The 24486-nt window shown below is 45.1% G+C and overlaps 1 protein-coding gene across 1 annotated transcript in view; it reads right to left on the reverse strand.

Moving 5' to 3' along the window:
• The window catches only part of LOC140417783 (uncharacterized), a 78096-nt gene extending 53610 nt beyond the window's left edge, over positions 1-24486 (reverse strand). The window contains 3 exon segments of the mRNA XM_072501244.1: positions 9818-10824; positions 21275-22773; positions 24198-24486. Of these exon segments, the coding sequence (XP_072357345.1) occupies positions 9818-10824; positions 21275-22534 (2267 nt within the window). The 5' untranslated portion in view covers positions 22535-22773; positions 24198-24486.

The following is a 24486-nucleotide window of genomic DNA, read 5'->3' on the forward strand; positions in this document are numbered from 1 at the left end:
CGGGCTCAGCCCCGCCCCTCATTCACTCTGATTGGTTGAAGGACCAGCCCTTTCCATTCAGTCCTCCAGCTCCGCCCCTTCTTCCTATTGGTCCGAACCTGCCGTCAATCAGTCCGTGGGCATTGTGAGCTGGAGCAAACCCTTCACAATCATTGTCAGCTCTCTAGTTTGCAGCTGCAGAGCTTCTCCCTCCCTCCCGGGAACAGGCCCAGGTTAACGGGCACCATCCTGCATCAGACACTGGAGGATGGTTCACATCAGAGGATGGGGAGGGGGGGATAATAAATAAGAGCTTACACTTTGCACTCAAATCAATGAGGACTCTTATCTCTGGCAAGGAAGGAAACCCTGGCAGGTGGGTGGGGAGGATTCACAAACACCCGCTGGGGCCCCAAACCCCCAATAAGACCCATTGATTTTATTGTCAGTCTGCAGACAGGAGCTGGAGCACTGAACCCAGGCAGAGGAGAGGGAGAGAGAAAACTGGGAGTGGAGGAAAGAAATGGTGCAGATGGTGAGATGGGTTTGGATTTCAGCCCAGGGAGGGGGGAGAGTGTGTGGGACGGGGATTTACAGCTTTGGGGGAATAAGAGAAGAAAAAATGTTGCAGAGAAACTAGAATTGAGTTTCCTGAATTTCTATCCTGGACTGACAGTGGTGACTTTTGTAAATCCTTTTACAGGGTATTAAAAGGGGAGATTTCAAAGACTGGAAACTCAAACAGTTTTGCATAGATAGAGTGGATATTCAGAGATTTCTTTCCCAGGGTAGAGGGGTCAATTACTAGGGGGCATAGGTTTAAGGTGCGGGGGGCAAGGCTTAGAGGAGATGTACGAGGTACGTTTTTTACACCGGGTCGTGGGTGCCTGGAACTCGCTGCTGGAGGAGGTGGTGGAAGCAGGGACGATAGTGACGTTTGAGGGGCATCTTGACAAATACATGAATAGGATGGGAATAGAGGAATATGGACCCCGGAAGTGTAGAAGATTTTAGTTTAGACAGGCAGCAAGGTCAGCGCAGGCTTGGAGGGCCGAAGGGCTTGTTCCTGTGCTGTACTTTTCTTTGTTCAAACCAAATATTACAACAGCATTTGGCTAAGTTAATGGATTCATCATTGCCTGGATATTACCAGCCTTTGAATGTGGAAGGAGAAATGTTTGCCTGTTCTACCTGTGGGAGAACATTACAAATAGCAGTGTGATTGGAAAAGGACAGAGGCACAGACACATCTGAGTGACAGTGTTCCAGTTCACTGACTGTGCAAAGTGCTTCAACCAATTACTCAGCCTGCACCATTCACATAGAGGAGGAAACATCCATATATTCTGTGTGGCCAAGGCTTCAACTGGTTGTCCGAACTGGAGAGATACAAGGACACCTGGATCATGGAGACATGGAAATGTGGAGACTGTGGAAAGGAATTCCATTATCAATGCCTGCTGGAAACCCACCGCGTATTCACAGAGGAGAGAGACCATTCACCTGCTCTGAATGTGGGAAAGGATTTACTCAATCAGCTGGCCTCATGTTACACCAGCGATATCATGCAGAAGACAAACCATTCAGCTGCACGTCCTGTGAAAAAAGGTTCAGGCATTCCTCTTCCCTCACTGCACACCAATACACTCACACTGGGGAGCGACCGCTCACCTGCTGCACTTGTGGGAAGGGATTCACTTGTTCTTCCGTCTTTACTGCACACCAGCGGATTCACACTGGGGAGAGGCCATTCACCTGCTACAAGTGTGGGAAGGGATTCACTCAGTTATCCAACCTGCTTACACACCAGCGGATTCACACTGGAGAAAGGCCATTCACCTGCTAAAAGTGTGGAAAGGTATTCGCTGTCATCCAATCTGTTTAGACACCAGCAGGTTCATGCTGAGAAGAGGCTGTTCACCTGTTCTGTGTGTGGGAAGGGATTCACTCAGTCAGCTAGACTCATGTTACACCAACGAATTCACTCCGGGGGCAGAGCATTCAGCTGCATGTCCTGTGCAAAGAGGTTCACGTCTTCATCTAATCTCACTATACACAATTGTGTTCACACCGGGGAGAGACCATTTACCTGCTCAGTTGCGGGAAGGGATTCACTCAATCATCCAGTCTGCTCAGACACCAGTGAAGTTACACCATGGAGAAGCTATTCAGCTGTAGTTTCATTGGAAAGACGCTCATAAAGTCATCCACCTTCAGTGCACACCAACAAATTCACAAAGGGCCGAGACCGACCATCGACGCTGTGGGAAGGGATTCACTCAGTCACGATATGAGCTGAGACATCAGCAAGTTGACAAGTGACTGCAGGGATTGGATTTTGCTGTTTATGCTGCTGTTATTCACATCCAGCATTGATGGTCTGACAATATCTGGTTTGATTCTGCTGATGTTAACAAACCCTAGAACTGGCTGCAGTTTAATATTTTCAGATGTCATTGATTCTCGGGGCTGCGATGTCCCATTTTCAAAGCAGCATCTGTGATATTCCCCTTCATTCACAAACTCTTAACAGGATCGTCCTAAATTGATGTTTGATCCAAAATCTACAATTCAGAGTTTAAAAGGTTCCACTGATTAACATCTTCAATTAGAAAGTGCTGATTAATCCTTGCTGACAATTGTTACTCACACATTCCTCACAGTAACATGTCCATTGTGAAATTACATTATCAAGGAGCATTAAACTAAACTGTGAAATATTTCAGAGGCACATCAATAAAAACTTCATCAATCAACATTGATATTGATTAAACTTGGAAGTCACTGAGTTCAATCATTTCTCACACAGCAAGATTGCACGAAACTGCAGAGTGTGGTGAACTCAGCCCAACGCATCACACAAGCTTGCCACCCTCCCATTGATTCTGTCTACACCTCCCGCTGCCTCAGAAAGGCAGACAGCATTGTCAGAGACCCCTCACACCCAGGGTTAGCCCTCTTCCAGACCCTTCCATCAGGCAGAAGGTACAGAAGTCTGAAGACCTGCACATCCAGATATAGGAGAAGCTTCTTCCCCACAGCTACTGACTCCTCAACGACTCTCCCTTGGACTGATCTGTTCCCTGTAAGAACACTATTCACGACGCCCTATGCTGCTCTTGTTTGGCCTTGTTCCGCACTGTAACCAATCACTATTTTGTTGATGCACCACAATGTACTCTGTCGATTATTCTTTTGTCTGCTATGTACGTACTGTGTAAGTTCCCTTGGCCGCGGAAAAATACTTTTCACTGTACTTCGGTACATGTGACAATAAATATCAATCAATCAGCGGCAGCAGCCAGGGTTCGGGGATCGGACCGGGAGTGGGCCGAGATAGAGTGCTCTTTCAGAGGGTCTGTGCAGACTCAATGGGTCAAATGGCCTCCTTCTACACTGTAAAGATCCGACAGGATTCAATGGTAAAAGTGGAACCTACAGCACAGACTGGTTTGAGACACACTCAGCAGAGATGATATCTGTCATTGAAGCAAAAAGCAAAGGCGACTTGATGTACAACATAAACCCAACACCGAGAACACGGCATCATGTGAAAATAACCAAGACACTTGTGTAAAACACGGAGAGATTGTGCAAATAAACACTGAATCAGCCAACGTCAGTAATTCCAAACTGCCTGCGATAACAGAAATCTGTGTGCTGTGTGTGATGGGAAGAGGGCGCTGGGTCTGACCATCACCAAAGACGTTCCCCTGAAATCCCAGATGGTGACATCCTGGCAGATGTAAACAGATGTCCCGCTGGGTTGAACATGACTGTGAGCTGTGGACATCTCCCAGTCTCTGCAATCTCCTGCAGCTTCCTGTCATGGTTCAGTTGGACAAGGAACCCTCATCATTTGAGCTGGAAAAGGCTATTGATTGCTGAGCAAGCAGAAAGGTGCCCGGCAAGGATGGAATTCCAGCTGAACTGCTCACACACAGAAAGTCCCATCGACTGTCACACCTTCACCACCTCCTCCTCTGTTGGGAGGTCGGAACAATTCCATGTGCATGATGCTAAAATCATCATAACCTATAAATGCAGTAGTGGCAGAGGAGATTGCAACAACAACAGGGACATCTCACTCCTTCGCATCACTGGGAAGACCTTCGCTAGGGAGATGTTTAAAAGATCCATCTACTTGCAGACTGAGTATATCCAGAATCACAGTGCGGTTTCTGTGCTGACAGATCTACAGTGAACATGACTTAAGCAGGGAGTCAGGAGGGCTAGAAGGGGTCATGAAAAGTCATTGGCAAATAGGGTTAAGGAAAATCCCAAGGCTTTTTACACTTACATAAAAAGCAAGAGGGTAGCCAGGGAAAGGGTTGGCCCACTGAAGGATAGGCAAGGGAATCTATGTGTGGAGCCAGAGGAAATGGGCGAGGTACTAAATGAATACTTTGCATCAGTATTCACCAAAGAGAAGGAATTGGTAGATGTTGAGTCTGGAGAAGGGGGTGTAGATAGCCTGGGTCACATTGTGATCCAAAAAGACGAGGTGTTGGGTGTCTTAAAAAATATTAAGGTAGATAAGTCCCCAGGGCCGGATGGGATCTACCCCAGAATACTGAAGGAGGCTGGAGAGGAAATTGCTGAGGCCTTGACAGAAATCTTTGGATCCTCGCTGTCTTCAGGGGATGTCCCGGAGGACTGGAGAATAGCCAATGTTGTTCCTCTGTTTAAGAAGGGTGGCAGGGATAATCCCGGGAACTACAGGCCGGTGAGCCTTACTTCAGTGGTAGGGAAATTACTGGAGAGAATTCTTCGAGACAGGATCTACTCCCATTTGGAAGCAAATGGACGTATTAGTGAGAGGCAGCACGGTTTTGTGAAGGGGAGGTCGTGTCTCACTAACTTGATCGAGTTTTTCGAGGAGGTCACTAAGATGATTGATGCAGGTAGGGCAGTAGATGTTGTCTATATGGACTTCAGTAAGGCCTTTGACAAGGTCCCTCATGGTAGACTAGTACAAAAGGTGAAGTCACACGGGATCAGGGGTGAACTGGCAAGGTGGATACAGAACTGGCTAGGCCATAGAAGGCAGAGGGTAGCAATGGAGGGATGCTTTTCTAATTGGAGGGCTGTGACCAGTGGTGTTCCACAGGGATCAGTGCTGGGACCTTTGCTCTTTGTAGTATATATAAATGATTTGGAGGAAAATGTAACTGGTCTGATTAGTAAGTTTGCAGACGACACAAAGGTTGGTGGAATTGCGGATAGCGATGAGGACTGTCTGAGGATACAGCAGGATTTAGATTGTCTGGAGACTTGGGCGGAGAGATGGCAGATGGAGTTTAACCTGGACAAATGTGAGGTAATGCATTTTGGAAGGGCTAATGCAGGTAGGGACTATACAGTGAATGGTAGAACCCTCAAGAGTATTGAAAGTCAAAGAGATCTAGGAGTACAGGTCCACAGATCACTGAAAGGGGCTACACAGGTGGAGAAGGTAGTCAAGAAGGCATACGGCATGCTTGCCTTCATTGGCCGGGGCATTGAGTATAAGAATTGGCAAGTCATGTTGCAGCTGTATAGAACCTTAGTTAGGCCACACTTGGAGTATAGTGTTCAATTCTGGTCGCCACACTACCAGAAGGATGTGGAGGCTTTAGAGAGGGTGCAGAAGAGATTTACCAGAATGTTGCCTGGTATGGAGGGCATAAGCTATGAGGAGCGATTGAATAAACTCGGTTTGTTCTCACTGGAACGAAGGAGGTTGAGGGGCGACCTGATAGAGGTATACAAAATTATGAGGGGCATAGACAGAGTGGATAGTCAGAGGCTTTTCCCCAGGGTAGAGGGGTCAATTACTAGGGGGCATAGGTTTAAGGTGAGAGGGGCAAAGTTTAGAGTAGATGTACGAGGCAAGTTTTTTACGCAGAGGGTAGTGGGTGCCTGGAACTCACTACCGGAGGAGGTAGTGGAGGCAGGGACGATAGGGACATTTAAGGGGCATCTTGACAAATATATGAATAGGATGGGAATAGAAGGATACGGACCCAGGAAGTGTAGAAGATTGTAGTTTAGTCGGGCAGTATGGTCGGCACGGGCTTGGAGGGCCGAAGGGCCTGTTCCTGTGCTGTACATTTCTTTGTTCTTTGTTCTTTGATCTTCTCCACACACCAGCTACAAGAGAAGTGAACAATTGAGATTTGATCTGGAGTCTCTGCTGAGAAAAGTGACATGTTCTAATTACTGAGTAAAAGTAAATCTTTAAGTATGAATTGCAATTTATTTGTACAATTGTAAAAGACAGTGAAAAGTTGGATTCTCTGAAGTTAAACTCCAGCCTTAACGTTGTGAATTGGATTTCACAAGCTTTTGAAGCTCCACCCTCTTTAACTTCTTTTGGTCTAAGAAGGTTGAAGCTTTCGGTTGCCTGTGAAAGCTGATTGTTTTCCCTTTATTTTTCTTTAGTTTTATTTGAATCAATTGGAAAGGTGCCTGAAGAAAGAGGAAAAAACACATTTGGGCAAAGCTGAGAAAAATGCCTAAAGAATTGAGGAAACAAAGTTTAAAATGGTATTTGGTTCTTTTATCTGAAAATAAAGTTACACAAAGTCAACACAGTTGTGCACATTTGAGAATGTTTGCTCCAATACCTTTGGGAGCAGAGAAGTTGAAGTTAACCCTTTCCACTGACAGCACGGTGACGATTTGAAATAAAGACTTTTAAAGATTTGGCTTCATCCCATTTGTTAACTTTCCAGACAAAGAAAGTGTTTGAGAACAGGAGATATTGGAGTTATTTCCAAACTGATTGCAAGTTCCTGTCCTTCTGTCCCTGATCTACAAATATATTATGTGAACATTAAAATGGACAGTAATGTTACTCCAGCACTCCAGTGGGTAAGACTGCTGCCTCACAGCGACACGGACCTGGGTACGATTCCAGCCTTGGGTGATTGTCTGCGTGGATATCCTCCGGGTGATTTTGTTTCCTGTCACAGTCCAAAGATGTGTAGACTAGCAGGATTGGCCAAGTTAAATTGCCCCATAGTGTCCAAAGATGTGGTTAGTTGGGGTTGCGGGTTGGGGGAATGGGCTTAGGGATGGTGTTCTTAGGGCAGCACAGTAGCGCAGTGGTTAGCACTGCTGCCTCAGGGCACCGAGGACCCAGGTTCGATCCTGGCCCGGGTCACAGTCTGTGTGCAGTTTGCACATTCTCCCCGTGTCTGCGTGGGTCTCAACCCCACAACCCAAAACGATGTGCAGGGTAGGTGGATTGGCCACGCTAAATTGCCCCTTAATTGGAAAAATTGTTTCAAAAAGGGAGGATGTTCTTTCGGAGGGCCAGAGCAGACTCGATGGGCTGAATGGCCTCCTCCTCTACTGTAGGGATTCTATGGATTCTATATTTCACAATATCCATGATTTCATAATCCTCCAAAATATCTGTGGTCTCCATTTTAAATACTTTCCCCAGTCTCACCAATGCATAGCATGTATATCTTAACAACAGATGTGAACTTATTGAATGGTGGAGCAGGCTCGAAGGGCCAAATGGCCTACTCCTCTTTCTAAGTCCTATGTTTCCCTATGTTTAACTGACTTTGAACCTGAAATACACATAATATCCCTCCAATGTCCATCTCAGGTTCACAAGTCCATCTTGATAACAGCTGAATTCCATGTCCAGGAAACACAGTCCACTGAAGAAGGAATGTTACTGCTGCTGTGTTTTCTGAAAGTTTTCTTCTTCCAATAATTATTGTCCAAAGTTCTTTCTGCGAGAGGCGAGTCCTCACTGCTGCTCAGATGTGAATTTTCAAGTTCAGTTTTTAGAACAGTTCACAGTTCACCTTTTGGTCTTTACTTTCTCCCATGTTTGTAGCTTCTCCATTGTTCCAATCCACAGAGAAGATTCCAGTCATTTCCACAGTTAAACTCGCTTCTTCTTGCTCAGTTGTTGGTGGATCTTCATTTTTTAGTTCATTTCTCAGACTCAAACATTCTGGATTCTCTTTTCGAGACAGAAATGGCTTCTTTTGTGCCACCCTGTTCCTTCATTGGTCAAAATCTTCTTCCACACTTTAGGAAGGATGTGAGGCTCCTTGAGAGGGTGTAGAAGAGATTTGGAGAATGCTTCCAGGAAGGAGGAATTTTATCCACAAGGTTAGGGTGGAGACACTGGGGTTGTTCACCTTGGAACACAGGAGGGTAAGGGGAGATGTGATCGAGGTGGACAAGTTTATGGCAGCTTTAGATGAGGTGAAAAAGGAAAAGCTGTTCCGATTAGCTGATGGTACAAGGATGAGGGTGCACAGATTTGTGTGTTCTGGACTGATGCAGGGGGATGTGAGGGAGAAGTTTAATGCAGTGAGTGGTAATGAGCTGGAACTCGCTGCCTATGAGGGTGGTGGGAGCAGAGACAATGAAAGATTTAACAAGGAAAATGGATGGACACTTGAGGGAAATAAACCTGAAAGGACAAAGGGACAGAACAGGGGAATGGGACACTGGTTTACCCAATGCGAGTAATACCAGAACTGAGAGGAAAGACCAGGGTTGCGTTTTTCTAAAAAGAGAAGACTGAAGGGTGACCTGATGGAAATCTTTAAGATTATGCAGAGGTTCAATAATCCAATAGGAATTTCAGTAGAAACCTCTTTAACCAGCGAGTGGTGAGAATGTGGAACTCACTACCACAGCGAGTGGTTGAGGTGAACAGTATGAATACATTGAAGGGGAAGCTGTATACATACATGAGGGAAAAAGGAATATGATGGAGGAAGGTTGTTGATGAAGCTGTTAAAGACGGTTGAGCCTTGGACAACAACCTGAAGATCTCCTGCAGTGATGTCCTGGAGCTGAGATGACTGACCTCAACAATGACAACCATCTTCCTCTGTGCTCGACATTATTCCATCTTTATCTTCATTGCACATTCTTTACATAAACAGTAACTAACATTTTACAGCAAGTAAAATTCAGTCTTGGTATATAACTACTCATTGATTATTGATTCATTAATTGCATTAGAATTAAGGATCACTACTTATTCAATCTTCTGTTACTGACAGGTAAGTAGTGAATACAGTAATCTTTAATGAATACAGGCATCAGCCCACACTTTTCAGGCTTAAATTCCATTTGCCACAGATCTGACCAGCCCGTCTACATCATCCTGTATCAGAAAAACAGAGAGCATTTAGCCCTTTAAAAAAAGAGAAGACTAAAGTGTGACCTGATGCAAGTATTTAAGATTATGCAGGCGATCAATAATCCAATAGGGATTTCATGAGAAACCTCTTTACCCAGCGAGTGGTGAGAATGTGGAACTCACTCCCACAGCGAGTGGTTGAGGTGAACAGCATGAATTCATTGAAGGGGAAGCTAGATACATACATGAGGGAGAAAGGAATAGAAGGAGATGCTGATGGGGGAGATGAAGAGGGGCGGGTGGAGAATCATGTGGAGCATAAATTCTGACACAGACCAATTGATCCGACCGGCCTGGCCCTGTGCTGTAGACTCAATGCAACAGAGACAAATGTATGTATTTTAGATCTACCTGGAGAGGCAGGAATAACACTATTTGCTGTCCAGGATAAAATAAATGTCCTTCATCAGCTTTTGTGGGTCATTTCCATGGAAATGTGCTCTCCCAGGCTCAATGAACATCAACCCACTGGAAGCAGAGTCGTGAGACCGGCCAGTTCAGCTGAAAGAAACCCTCTGACATGACCACTCAACTGTCAGAATGAACATGGACTCAACTGTCAGAATGAACATGGTTCAGTTCTGGATGTGATTAACAGCAGCAATAATAGCAGAATCCAACCCCCGCAATTACTGGTGAATTCGCTGATGTGTCTTCAGGATGGATGACCGAGTGAATCCCTTCCCACACACAGAGCAGGTGAATGGTCTCTCCCCAGTGTGAACTCGCTGGTGTGTCAGCAGGGTGGATGAATCAATGAATCCCTTCCCACACTCAGAGCAGGTGAATGGCCTTTCACCGGTGTGAATCCGCTGGTGTGTCTTCAGGATGGATAACCGAGTGAATCCCTTCCCACACTCGGAGCAGGGGAATGGTCTCTCCCCAGTGTGAACGAGCTGGTGGGTCTGCAGGTGGGCTGACCGACTGAAGCCCCTCCAACACTGAGAGCAGGTGAATGGCCTCACCCCAGTGTGAATTCGCTGGTGTATCCGCAGGGAGGCAGAGCGATAAAATTCCTTCCCACAATCCGAACAGACGAACATCTTTTCCCCTGTGTGAACTCGCTGGTGTATCCGCAGGCTGGATGAATGACGGAATCTCTTCTCACACTCTGAGCATTTGAATGGCCTCTCCCCAGTGTGAACTCGCTGGTGTGTCCGCAGATTTGATAAATCAGTGAATCGCTTCTCACACTCAAAGCAGGTGAACGGCCACTCTCCAGTGTGAACTCTCTGGTGTATCCGCAGTTTGGATGAATTAATGAATCCCTTCTCACATTCAAAGCAGGTGAACGGCCTTTCCCCGGTGTGAACTCGCTTGTGTACCAGGAGATGGGAAGACCGAGAGAATCCCTTCCCACACTCAGAGCAGGTGAATGGCTTCTCCCCGGTGTGAACTCGCTGATGTTCCAGCAGGGTGGAGGAACGACAGAATCCCTTCCCACACTCAGAGCAGGTGAATGGCCTCTCTCCTGTGTGAACTCGCTGGTGTGTCAGCAGGTCAGATGAATTAGTAAATCCCCTTCCACACTCGGAGCAGGTAAATGGTTTCTCCCCAGTGTGCCTGCGTCGATGGATCTCCAGCTGAGACGGGGAACTGAATCCATTCCCACAGTCCCCACATTTCCACGGTTTCTCCATGGTGTTGGTGTCCTTGTCTCTTTCGAGGTTCACTGATCAGCAGACACGTCCTCACACACAGCACGCATACGGTCTTTCTCGGCTGTGAATGGTGTGATGGTTCTTCAGGCTGTGGAACTGGTTAAATATCTTTACCACACCGGAACACTCTAATTCACATAGATGTCTTGGTGCTTTTTCAGTCGCACTGATGTTTAAAATCTTCTGAAGTTTACAGAACAGACAAACATTTCTCCTTCTAGATTCAAAAGCCAATGATATTCAGGTCCAGACAATCGAGCGACTGTCAGTTCTCCACTTGACATTTGATTTGAGATTTATGTCTGCAAATCCTCCCCTTCTGATATTCTGGAAAAGGATTTGACAAAAGTCATCAGGATAAACATTTAGTACAGGCAATTCTAGTTTATGACAGTGGGTAGGGGATGTGAGGAAGAAGTTTCTTTAGACAGTGAGTGGGTCATAATCTGGAACTCACTGTCTGAGGATGATAGAAAAGGAGACAAATGGTTTCAAAATGAAACTAGATGGGCACTTGGACGGAAATTAACATTTGGGGCTAAGGGGATATAGAGGGGGAAATGGGACTGAGTGGATTGGAATGCAGAGATTTGATGTCTCAAATTTCCAAATGGATTCCTTTTGAACTATAATGTCAAGAACTGGAAATTATAACATAGCGACAATACTAGATTACAAAAATAGAAATAAATAAATTCTATAACTGAAACATAAATATTATACCTAATATGTTCTATAAAACAACACTGGATATATCTCTGTTGCTGAGTCCCCTGGGAAACCATAACCGTAAAATAAAAAATTCCAAAATTACTCAAAGGAAAAGATGGACGAGGTTTCATGTGTTTAAATTTTTTACAGTAACAATCAAACTAAAATCAACATCACTGAATTATGCATTCAGAGACAAATAGTGTTTGAATAGACAGGATAAATTTGACTTTAAATAGCTGCACAAAATCACAAGCACTTTCCCTCTCAACATACTAGGCACTAGATGTCTTGTGGCGCAGTGACTAGTGCCCTGCCTCTGAGCAGGAAGCTTCGGGTTTGTGTCCCACCCTGAAAATTGATGGTCGAGGGAAGTGGGTACAGGGAGCAGTCAAGCGGATTGAGTGGATCAACATGGAAATCCTTCCAGACTCACCAATGGCTGGCGGTAAGAATGGGAGAGACTCCTGGTCAGCAATGTTGACATACCCTGTGACAGACTCGCAACCTGTTTCAGGAATTACTAGCTTTAGAAAAAGATGGAAATCTGCCTTAATGCATCACTCGGTGTGGGAAGAGAATAAGCAGTAAATGCAATTACAGAGTTTCACAACTCCCTGTATTTCTCAGGGAGAAAGAAAAGGCAGGAGACAGGTACTAAGTCATGATGCTCATTTGGAGAGCCTAGACAGACATAATGGATTGAATGACCCAAATGTATATTTGCATGGGGATTATAGAAGTGTGTAATATGCAGTGCTCTATTACGTGATTAGAGAGATAGGGGTCAGTGAGAAAGAGCTTTATTTTGGCAGTGAGTGGTCAATACCTGGAATTCACTGTCAATGAGGGTGAAGCAGAGATGATCAGTGATTTCAAAATGAAATTGGACAGATGCTTGAAGGAAATAACCTTTCAGCTGGCACAGTGCTTAGCACTGCTGCCTCACAGCACCAGGGACCCAGGTTCAATTCTTCTGATTGTCTGTGTGGATTTTGCACTTTCTCCCTTTGTCTGTGTGGGTTTCCTCCGGTGCTTTGGTTTCCTCCCACAGTCCAAAGATGTGCAGTTAGGTAGATTGGCTATGCTAAATTGCTCCTAAATGTCCAAAAGTGTTGGTGCAGATTGATGGGCCGAATGGCCTGTTTCTGCACTGTCGGGATTCTATTCTGTTCTATTCAGCTGGACACGGATATAAAGGGGGAATGGGACTGACTGGATTGCTGTACAGAGTTAGCAGGACTCGAGTTCCTTCTGTACTGTCATGTCTCTAAAACTGGAAATATATAATGCAGCTACACTGCGATATATTACAATAGAAAAAATTATTATAATGAACTTCAGAAATCATAAATAATACATTATGTACCATATAATCATCTGTACTGTATTAATTTACTATTCATTTTAAACTCATTCATCTACTTGGAAAACGATCCCTTTCATTGTGAACATTAGGTAGGACACCATCCTGTCAGCCAGACAAATAATGTGTCAAACTGAGGGAGTTAAAGGATGTTAATGTATTTACGAGATACCTGGGCCTACTCCGCTCGCGCGCACACGCGCGCCCTTTTCTCTCTACGGCGGCTGGCTGGTCCAAAAAGAGATCGGGAGCGACCGCTGGCGGCAGCCGCACTCAGCTTGCTGACACAGCTCGGTTCAGCAGCGCTTTCTGCGCTTGCGCGCTGGGCCTACAGCTGAGGGAGTGGGGGAGGGGACTTTGCAAAATGTCTTCCCATCATTTTCTTCCCAGTCCTGCAGTTTGATTTGAAACAACCGAGCATTGGATTTTAGCTTCACACACAGACTTCAAAACTTCCTCTTCTATCCAACATCTGTAAGTCAAACACTTTCTTACTCTCCCTGGGAAATACAGTTGTGGGACTCTGGAACTGGAATTAGAGATAAATCTGCTGAGGGGGGAAATGCTGAGATTTTGTGGAACCTGTTTTTATTATGTGAGATATTTAAAGTCAAATTTATCCTGGCTATTCAAATACTATTTGTTAATAAATGATTCATTTATGTTTTTAGTTTGATTGTTACAGTAATTAAAAACCTTCTCCTTTGATTTATTACATTGTCTGGCCATTTGGAATGTTTCTATTCTGTAATATAATACTGGATGAATTGATACATTCAGGAGGGTAATTGGGAGGGTGTATGTTAGGTACAGCAGAGTGAGAGTGGAGGGATGGAGGTTTACAGGTTTTGTGGAAGGAGAGGGGAAAGAATGTCCCATAGCAACTACTAAAATTGTCTGTTTTGAATTTCTCTCCCATACTGACAGTGATGACTTGTAAACTCCCTTTAAAGGATATCAGAAGTGGAGGATTTGCAGTCAGAAATCTCCAATGAAACAGCATGTCCAGATCTGACAGAGTCACTCGATTCATCGGGACCTGAATTTCATCAGCTTTTGAATCTAGAAGGAAAATGATTGTTCTGTCTGCTTCAAAGCATTTTAACCATCAATGTGACTGGAAAAGCACTGAGACACACACCCGGGTGAGAGTGTTCCAGTGCACTAACTGTTACACAGCTTGCAAAAACATCACACCATTCACAGCGGATTGAAACCCAACAATTGGGCCCGTCCAACTAACTTGGAGAGACACAAGAAAATCGACACCATGGAGAAACCGTGGAAATGTGGGAAATGTGGGAAGGGATTCCATTTACCATCTGGGCTGGAAGCTCATTTACATATTCACACTGGGGAGAGGCCTTTCACCTGCTCTAAGTGTGGGAAGGGATTCACTCAGTCATCCCATCTGCAAACACACAAACGAGTTCACACTGGGGAGAGACCATTCACCTGCTCTGAGTGTGGAAAGGGATTTGCTCAGTCATCCAACCTGGTAACCCACCAGAAAGTTCACACTGGGGCGAGGCCATTCATCTGCTCCATGTGTGGGAAGGGATACATTGATTCATCTGCCTTGCTGGTACACCAGCGAGTTCACACTGGGGAGAGGCCATTTACCTGCTCTAAGTGTGGCAAGGGATTCAATCAGTCATCCAGCCTTAAGACGCACCAGCGTCTTCACATCAGTGAGAAGCCATTCACATGCTCCACGTGTGAGAAGAGATTCAGTGATTCATCCAGTCTGCTGACTCACCGGCGCATTCACACTGGGGAGAGGCCATTCACCTGCTCCGACTGTGGGAAAAAATTTACTACTTCATCCAACCTGCAGAGACACCGGCGCATTCAGACTGGGGAGAGGCCGTTCACCTACTGGCAGTGTGGGAAAGGATTCACTCAGTTATCCAGCCTCCTGAAACACCAGCATGTTCACAGTGGGGAGAGGCCATTCACCTGCTCCGACTGTGAGAAAGGATTTATTGATTCATCCCACCTGCTGAGACACCAGCATGTTCACAAATGATGACAGGGGTTGGATTCTGATGTTAATGCTGCTGTTACTCACATCCAGGACTGAGCCATGTTCATTCTGACAGTGGGTGAAGTGGGAGGTCAGAGGGTTTCTTTCTGCTGGACTGGCCGGTCCCATGTCTCTGCAGTGGGCTGGTGCTCTTTGAGCCAGAAGGTTCACCTTTCCACTGAAATGATCCACAAAAGCTGATGAAGTCCATTTATTTTATCCTGGATAGTAAATAGTGTTTTCCTTCCACTGCAGTTAAATCTAAAATAAATACTCAGTTCCATTGAGTCTACAGCACAGGGCCAGGCCAGTTAGCTCATGAAATCCCTATTGGATTATTGGACCTTTCATAATTTTCAAGACTTGTCAGTCTCTTCTTATCCAGAGAAAAGCACCCCAGCCTTTATTGAGCAATCAATTATTTCAATTCTGATCTGATCATTTTGAATACGTTTGACAATTGTTCCAGTGCCACCATTTCCTTTTTCGAAATGAAGATCACTAATGTTGACAGTACATCCTGTGTAGTCTGACCATGGTACTAAACAAGTTGAACATAACCTCCCTGCTTTTCAATTCTCTCCCCCCAGAATAGAATCCTACCTATGGGCCCCACACTTTTGGAAAGATGTGACGTTCCCCGAGAAGGTGCAGAGAGGATTTCTGAGAATGGTGCCAGGGATGAAGGAGTTCAGTGAGTTGGAGAGACTGGAGCAGCAGAAGCTGTTCTCTTTGGATCAGCCACTAAATCAGAGCTGGAGGCCATTTGGCCCATCATTTCCATGCCTGCTCACTGAGCAAATCAGTCAGTCTCATTGCCCTGTTATATTCCCGTGTTTATTTCCCTCACGCCTTCATCCAGTTTCTCTTTGAATTCATTCATCTTCACACCTGCCTCCCTGATTGGTTGGAGGCTCATTTCCCAGTCAATCCTCTCACACCATACTGTTTCTCTGTCATTGTGAGGCCAATGACAGTTTCCTGAGAGAAAGGCCCCGTTATTCACATCTAAATCCAGCCCTCAGCTCCGTTAGCTGGCTGTCATTGACACAGATACATGGAAAATAGAAGGTCGAGGCCATTCGGCCCTTCGAGCCTGCGCCACCATTTATCATGATCATGGCTGATCATCCACCTCAGTCGGCTAATCCTACCCCCCCACCCCCACCCCATCCCCCCTCATGTCCTTTGATTCCCTTCGCCCTAAGTGCTATATCTAACTGCTTCTTGAAAACATACAATGTTTTAGCCTCAACTGCTTCCTGTGGTAACAAATTCCACTCTCTGGGAAAAGAGATTTATCTTCATCTCTGTCCTCAATGGTCTACCCTGTATCCTCAGACTGTGACTCCTGGTTCTGGACACCCTCACCATCGGGAACATTCTTCTTGCATCTACCCTGTCTAGTCCTGTTAGGTTTTTGTAGGTTTTTATGAGATCCCTCCTCATTCTTCCGAACTCCAGCGAATACAATCCTAACTGACTCACCTCTCCTCATACAGCAGTCCCTCCATCCCAGGAATCAGTATGATAAACCTTGACTGCACTCCCTCCATAGCAAGAACATCCTTCCTCAGATAGGGAGACCAAAACTGCATATAATATTCCATGTATGGCCTCATTCCTGTAATCAAATCCCCTCACAATAAAGGAAATGAGCAATAGAGAGACAGAAAGATGTCAGAGGCTCAAATAGGAAGTGGAAACTGGGGGACTGCTGTTCTGTTGGAGCTGCTCTGCTGTCTTGTCTTTTGGATGAGATGCTGACTCAACCGCCCCATCAGGCCACAATTTCAAAGAGCAGGGGAGTTCTCCCCAGTGTCCTGGGCAATATTTATCAATCAACATCACTGACAACAGGGAAGGTAAAGTTGCCATAGTCCCAAAAGACCATAGGCTGCTTTCCCCTTTGAGGGGGAGAGCAGACTGGTGGTGATTTAACCTGAGGATCACCACATCCCAGACGAGGGGCAAGGTTGAGAAGGCAGGGCCTTCATGAATAACCTCAGCCAGTACGGGGATTGAACCTGCGCTGCTGGCCTTGTCTCTGCATCGTAAAGCTAGCTAGCCAAGTGAGCTAAACCAGCCTGACCGACAACAAACCATCTGCTCATTATCACATTGCTGTTTGTGGGATCTTGCTGTGTTAAATTGGCTGCTGCGTCTCCTCCATTACAACAGTGACTACTCTTCAAAAGTACTTCATTGGCTGTAACACTTTGGGACAACCCGTGGTCATGAAAGGTGCTACAGAAATGCAAGTTTTAAAATTTAAGATTTGTATTTGAACTTATTATCTGTAATTTAATTGGCTAAAGAACTGATTCAACCATTTGATAAGTCGCTTTGGTTCGGGCGATACTTTAATTAAAGCAATGTCAGAATTCTCTGTATAGTAAAATTAAAAAGACATTTATTGAAAGAAAAACGTTTACTTAACTTTAAAACATTGACATTTACAACTTCATGTGGGTGATCAGTCTGTCGAAGTATAACCATCTCTGGCTCCTTCTTTGACAGTAATTTCCTTGGAACACGGTCTCGGGAATCTTCAGTACTTGGCCAGCAAAGAAGACCTTTTATCTGCCAATTTGACCATTCCCTCACGTCAGATTGGGGCTTGTTGACAATTGGTCAGTTTGGCTACTGGATTCTCCATTACTTACACCACCATCTGATTATCTTAGACAGAAATGCAATGGAACCGCTTCATACTGTCCCTTTATTGGATTCTATACAATCCCTCATGCACTATTCCGTTATCTGATTCTATACAATCCCTCCTTCACTATTCCTTTATCTGATTCTATACAATCCCTCCTTCACTATTCCTTCATCTGATTCTAAACAATTCCACATTCACTATTCCTTTATCTGATTCTAAACAATCCCTCGTTTCATTATTCCGTTATCTGATTCTATACAATCCCTCATTCACTATTCCGTTATCTGATTCTATACAATCCCTCCTTCACTATTCCTTTATCTGATTCTATACAATCCCTCCTTCACTATTCCTTCATCTGATTCTAAACAATTCCACATTCACTATTCCTTTATCTGATTCTAAACAATCCCTCGTTTCATTATTCCGTTATCTGATTCTATACAATCCCTCATTCACTATTCCTTTATCTGATTCTATACAATCCTTCATTCACTATTCCGTTATCTGATTCTATACAATCCCACATTCACTGTTCCGTTGTCTGATTCTATACAATCCCTCATTCACGATTCCATTATCTGATTCTATACAATCCCTCATTCACTATTCCGTTATCTGATTCTATACAATCCCTCATTCACTATTCCGTTATCTGAATCTATACAATCCCTTGTACAGTTTCAAACTGAGGCTAATGAGAGGTTAAAGGTAGGTGGCACGTGACACAGTGGTGAGCACTGCTTCCTACGGGGCCGAGGATCCGGGTTCATATCCCGGCTCCGGGTCACTTCCGTGTGGAGTTTGCCCATTCTCCCCGTGACTGCGTGGATTTCACCCCCACAACACAATGATGTGCAAGTTAGGTGGATTTGCTTCACTAAATTGTCCCTTAATTGGAAAATATAAATAAATAATTGGGTACTCAATATTTATTTACATAAGAACATCAGAACTAGGAACAGGAGTAGGCCATCTGGCCCCTCGAGCCTGCTCCGCCATTTAATGAGATCGTGGTTGATCTTTGTGGACTCAGCTCCACTGTCCGGCCCGTACACCATATCCCCAAATCCCTTTATTCTTTAGAAAGGCATCTATCTTTTTCTTAAAAACGTTTAAAGAAGGAGCCTCAACTGCTTCACTGGGCAAGGAATTCCAGAGATTCACAACCCTTTGGGTGAAGAAGTTCCTCCTACACTCCGTCCTAAATCTACCTCCCCTTACTTTGAGGCTGTGCCCCCTAGTTCTGCTTTCCCCGACCAGTGGAAACAACCTGCCCGCATCTATCCTATCTATTCCCTTCATAATTTTATATGTCTCAATAAGATCCCCCCGCATCCTTCTCAACTCCAATGAGTACAGTCCCAGTCTACTCAACCTCTCGTCATAATCTAATCCCCTCAACTCTGGGATCAACCTAGTGAATCTCCTCTGCACTCCTACTCCTTAAGTCCGAGGTTAAAGGTTTCTCTCGCTATTAATTTTATTTATTTTTCATTCAAGGGATGTGGATTTTGCTGACTGGGCCAACATTTATTGTCCATCCCCAATTGCCCTTGAGAATATGGTGGTGAGCTGCCTTCTTGAACCGCTGCAGTTCCTGTGGTGTAGGTAAGCCCACAGTGCTGATAGGGAGGGAATTTCAGGAGTTTGACCCAGCAATAGTAAAGAATTTGTGATATATTTCCAAGTCTGGATCGTGAGTGACTTGGAGAGAAACTTTCAGATGGTGGCGATCCCTTGTATCTGTTGTCCTTCTAGACGGTAGAGTTTGTGGGTTCAGAAGGTGCTGTCCGAAAAGCTGTGGTTAGTTCCTGCAGTCCATCTTGTGGATGGTACAATCTGCTGCTATTGTGCATCATTGGTGGAGACATTGAATGTTTGTGGCTAGCTTGTTAATAAAGGTGGCTGCTTTATCTTGGATGGCGTTGAGCTTCTTGAATGGTGTTGGAGCTACACTCATCCAGGTTGGTGGAGAATATTCCATCAGACTCCTGACTTGTGTCTTGTAGATGGTGGATGGGCTTTGGAGAGTCAGGAGGTGAGTTATTAGCCACAGGATTCCCAGCCTCTGAACTACTCTTGTAGCCACAGTATTCATATGGTTAGTCCAGCTGAGTTTCTGACCAATGGTAAATGCCAGGATGTGGATAGTGGGGGATTCAACAATGCTGTCATTGAAAGTCAAGAAGCGATGATTAGATTCTATTTGGAGAAGGTCTGGCACTTGTGTGGCACGAATGTCAGTTGTCACTTCCCAGCCCTGGCAAGATATTGTCCAGGTCTGACTGCATTTGAACATGGACTGCTTCAGTATCTGAGGAGTGATGAATGTTGCTGAACATCAGTAATCCTGACCTTATAATGGAGGTTGTTGAGGAAGCTGTTAAAGACGGTTGGGCCTCGGACAATAACCTGAAGATCTCCTGCAGTGATGTCCTGGAGCTGAGATGACTGACCTCCAACAATGACAACCATCTTCCTCTGTGCTCGATATGATTCCATCTTTATCTTCATTGCACATTCTTTACATAAACAGTAACTAAAGTTTGACATTTTACCGCAAGTAAAATTCAACCTTGTTGTATAACTACTCATTGATTATTGATTCATTAATTTAATTAGAATTAAGGATCACTACTTATTCAATCTTCTATTACTGACAGGTAAGTAGTGAATACAGTAATCTTTAATGAATACAGGCATCAGCCCACACTTTTTAGGCTTAAAATCCATTTGCCACAGATCTGCCCATCTGACCAGCCCGTCTACATCATCCTGTATCAGAAAAACTGAGAGCATTTAGCCCTCAGGAAAGGCAGGGGCTGCTTTTCTTTAAGAAAAGAGAAGACTGAAGTGTGACTTGATGCAAGTCTTTATTATGCAGGTGTTCAATAATCCAATAGGAATTGCATGGGAAAACTCTTTATCCAGCGAGTGGTGAGAATGTGGAACTCACTCCCACAGCGGGTGGTTGAGGTGAACAGCATGAATACATTGAGGGGGAAGCTGGATCCATACATGAGGGAGAAAGGAATAGAAGGCGATGCTGATGGGGGATATGAAGAGGGGTGGATGGAGACTCATGTGGAGCATAAATACTTTTTTTTTTAAATTAAAAAATTTAGAGTACCCAATTCATTTTTTCCAATTAAGGGGCAATTTAGTGTGTTCAATCCACCTACCTTGCACATCTTTGGGTTGTGGGGGCGAAACCCACACAAACACGGCGAGAATGTGCAAACTCCACACGGACAGTGACCCAGAGCTGGGATCGAACCTGGGACCTCGGCGCCATGAGGCAGCAGTGCTACCACTGCGCCACCGTGCTGCCCGTGGAGCATAAATACTGACACAGACCAATTGACCTGACCGGCCTGGCCCTGGTTTGTAGACTCAATGCAACAGACAAATGTATTTATTTTCAAGCTACCTGCAATGGTTGTTAAAATAAAAACTAAAAATTAATATTACTATCCAGGATAAAATAAATGTCCTTCATTAACATTTGTGGATACTTTCCATGGAAACGTGCTCTATCAGGCTCCATAAACATCAGCCCACTGGAAGCAGAGTAGTGAGACCGGCCAGTCCAGCTGAAAGAAACCCTCTGACCTCACACTCAACTGTCAGAATGAACATGGTTCAGTCCTGGATTAACAGCAGCAAAAATAGTAGAACCCAACCCCTGTAATTACTTGTGAACTCGCTGATGTGTCTTCAGGTGAGATGACTGAATGAATCCCTTCCCACACACAGAGCAGGTGAATGGTCTCTGCCCAGTGTGGACTCGCTGGTGTGTTCGCAAGTTGAATGAATTACTGAATCCCTTCCCACACTGAGAGCAGGTGAACAGCCTCTCCCCAGTGTGAATCTGCTGGTGTGTCAGCAGGTGGGATGATCGAGTGAATCCCTTCCCACACTGAGAGCAGGTGAATGGCCTCTCCCCGGTGTGAACTCGCTGGTGAGTCAACAGGGCGGATGAATCATTAAATCTTTTCCCACACAGAGAGCAGTTGTACGGCCTCTCCCCGGTGTGAATTCGTTGGTGTTTTCGAAGACTGGATGACGTTCTAAATGTTTTTATGCAGTGAGAGCAGCTGAATGGTCTCTCCTCGGTGTGAATGCGCTGGTGGACCCTCAGATCAGCAGCTATTTTGAAGCAACTCTCGCAGTTCGAGCATTTGAAAGGTCTCTCATTGGTGTGAGTGACATGGTGTGCCAGCAGGCTGGCTGACTGAGTGAATCGTTTCCCACACAGAGTGCAAGTGAATGGCCTCTCCCCAGTGTGAACTCGCTGATGCGTCCGTACAGAGGAAGAATGAGTGAATTTCTTCCCACAGACGGTGCAAGTAAACGGCCTCTCCCCAGTGTGAACTCGCTGGTGTATCAGCAAGTTGAATGAATTACTAAATCCCTTCCCACACTCTGAGCAAGTGAACAGACTCTCCCCATTGTGAACTTGCTGGTGAGCCACCAGGTTGGATGATCAAGTGAATCCCTTCCCACATTCAGAGCAGGTGAATGGCCTCTCCCCAGTGTGAACTCGGTGGTGTTTCCGCAGGGTGGATGAATCGCTGAATCCCTTCCCACACACAGAGCAGGAGAATGGCTTCTCCCCAGTGTGAACACGCTTGTGCGTCAGGAGATTGGATGAATGAGCGAATCCCTTACCACACTCGGAGCAGGTAAATGGCCTCTCTCCAGTATGACTGCGTTGATGAATCTCTAGCTCTGATCGAGATTTGAATCCCTTCCCACAGTCAGAACAGGTGAACGGTCTCTCACTGGTGTGAACTCGTTTGTGTTTCAATAAGTTGGATGAATTAGTGAAGCTCTTCCCACACTCGGAGCAGGTGAATGGCCTCTCCCCAGTGTGGCTGCGTCGATGAATCTCCAACTCTGATGGGGATCTGAATCCCTTCTCACAGTCACGGCATTTCCACAGTTTCCCCATGGTGCGGGTGTCCTTGTCTCTCGAGGTTGATCAGTTGAAGCCTCGCCCACACACAAAGCAAATGTATGGTTTCCCCGAGCAAGGCTTATGCAAGCTGTGTTACTGGTTAAAGCTCATTCCACTGTCAGTTCACTGGAACACTCTCACTCAGGCCTGTGTGTGTCTCGTGCTTTTCCGGTCACACTGATGTTTAAAATCCTTTTGAGATTTCTGTCTGCAAATTCTCCCCTTCTATAATCCTGTAAACGGAGAACACAAAAGTCATTGCTATCAGTACAAGATAGAAATAGAAAATCAAAAATTTAGGGCAGCACGGTAGCATAGTGGTTAGCACAAATGCTTTACAGCTCCAGGGTCCCAGTTTCGATTCCCGGCTGGGTCACTGTCTGTGTGGAGTCTGCACGTTCTCCCCGTGTGTGCGTGGGTTTCCTCCGGGTGCACCGGTTTCCTCCCACAGTCCAAAGATGTGCTGGTTAGGTGGATTGGCCATGCTAAATTGCCCTTAATGTCCAAAATTGCCCTTAGTGCTAGTTGAATGAGGTGACTGGGTTATGGGGATAGGGTGGTGTGGGCTTGGGTAGGGTGCTCTTTCCAAGAGCTGGTGCAGACTCGATGGGACGAATGGCCTCCTTCTGCACTGTAAATTCTGTGAAAAATTCTAGTTTCTGCGAATCCTTCTTTCATATATCATTCCTCAAATATCAACCCAGACACATTCTCTCCATTATCACTGTGCTGTACCTAATATTCACCCAAACAATTCTCATGAACGATTGATTCATACTGCTCAACAGTTTCTACTCTACGCAGTCTCCTGGAATATATGTATTATGTGTACATGTAACTGTTTAAAAATGTGTAATATGCTAGACTCAATTTCTTAATTATGCTGCGGTGTCAGAGGATATGCGAAAGAACACTATTTATACAGTGAGTGGTTTTAATCATCTGTTTCCACATGAAATTTGATGGATACTTGAAGGAAATAAACTTGCACGAGTACAGTAATATAGGGGGAATGCAAGTGACTGGGTGGCTCAGCAAAGAGTGGAGTTGCTGTTTGATCTCCTCTGTATTGTGAGGATTGTAAAGATATACAGAACTATATTTTAAAAGTGGAAATAAATGATTTTATGACAGAACCATAAATAATATATCAAATATGTACCACATAACAACACCAGGTATATCTCTGTCCAATATTAATTCATTGTCCCCTTAAATGTCAGCCATCTCAAGGGGAAACCACTCTTAATTGTGAACATTAGGAAAGAGACCGCATTTTTGGCCAGACAAATAAATATGCCAATGTGAGGGAGAAAATGGAGTTAGTGTTTTGAAAATGAAAATCGCTTATTGTCACAAGTAGGCTTAAAATGAAGTTACTGTGAAAAGCCCCTAGTCGCCACATTCCGGCACCTGTTCGGGGAGACTGGTACGGGAATTGAACCGTGCTGCTGGCCTGCCTTGGTCTGCTTTCAAAGCCAGCGATTTAGCCCTGTGCTAAACAAGCCCCTTAAGAGAGGAAGATACCTGGGCCAACCTTTCTGGAGTCTGCAACCTCCCTGGATTCACTTCCTTTCCCTCCAGTTCCTGCAAGTCAACAATTGAAGCCTAGAATTGGAAAATAAATAAAAATGGGAAGAGAAAGTGTTTTACTCACAAATGTTACATTTGGAGGTTTTAGTCTGTGTGAATCTCAATCTTCATTCAGAGATGGAGCAGCAGCAGCTTTGCTGGGCTGCAATGAGCAGCTTCACAAGCCCCATATTCACACAATCGAGGAAGCTGCTTGCAGTCAGTGGCACAAAGCCCGCGGTCTGATTGGCTGGGTGTTCAGAGTGCTTCCGTTCACTCAGCTCCTCCCATTGGTCAATTCCTTGCATGAAGACAATGGGGAAGCAATTCCCGTTCTGCGCTTGCGCGCTGGGCCTACAGCTGAGGGAGGGGAC

This window comes from Scyliorhinus torazame, chromosome 5 (genome assembly GCF_047496885.1).
Source record: "Scyliorhinus torazame isolate Kashiwa2021f chromosome 5, sScyTor2.1, whole genome shotgun sequence".
NCBI classification, from domain to species: domain Eukaryota; kingdom Metazoa; phylum Chordata; class Chondrichthyes; order Carcharhiniformes; family Scyliorhinidae; genus Scyliorhinus; species Scyliorhinus torazame.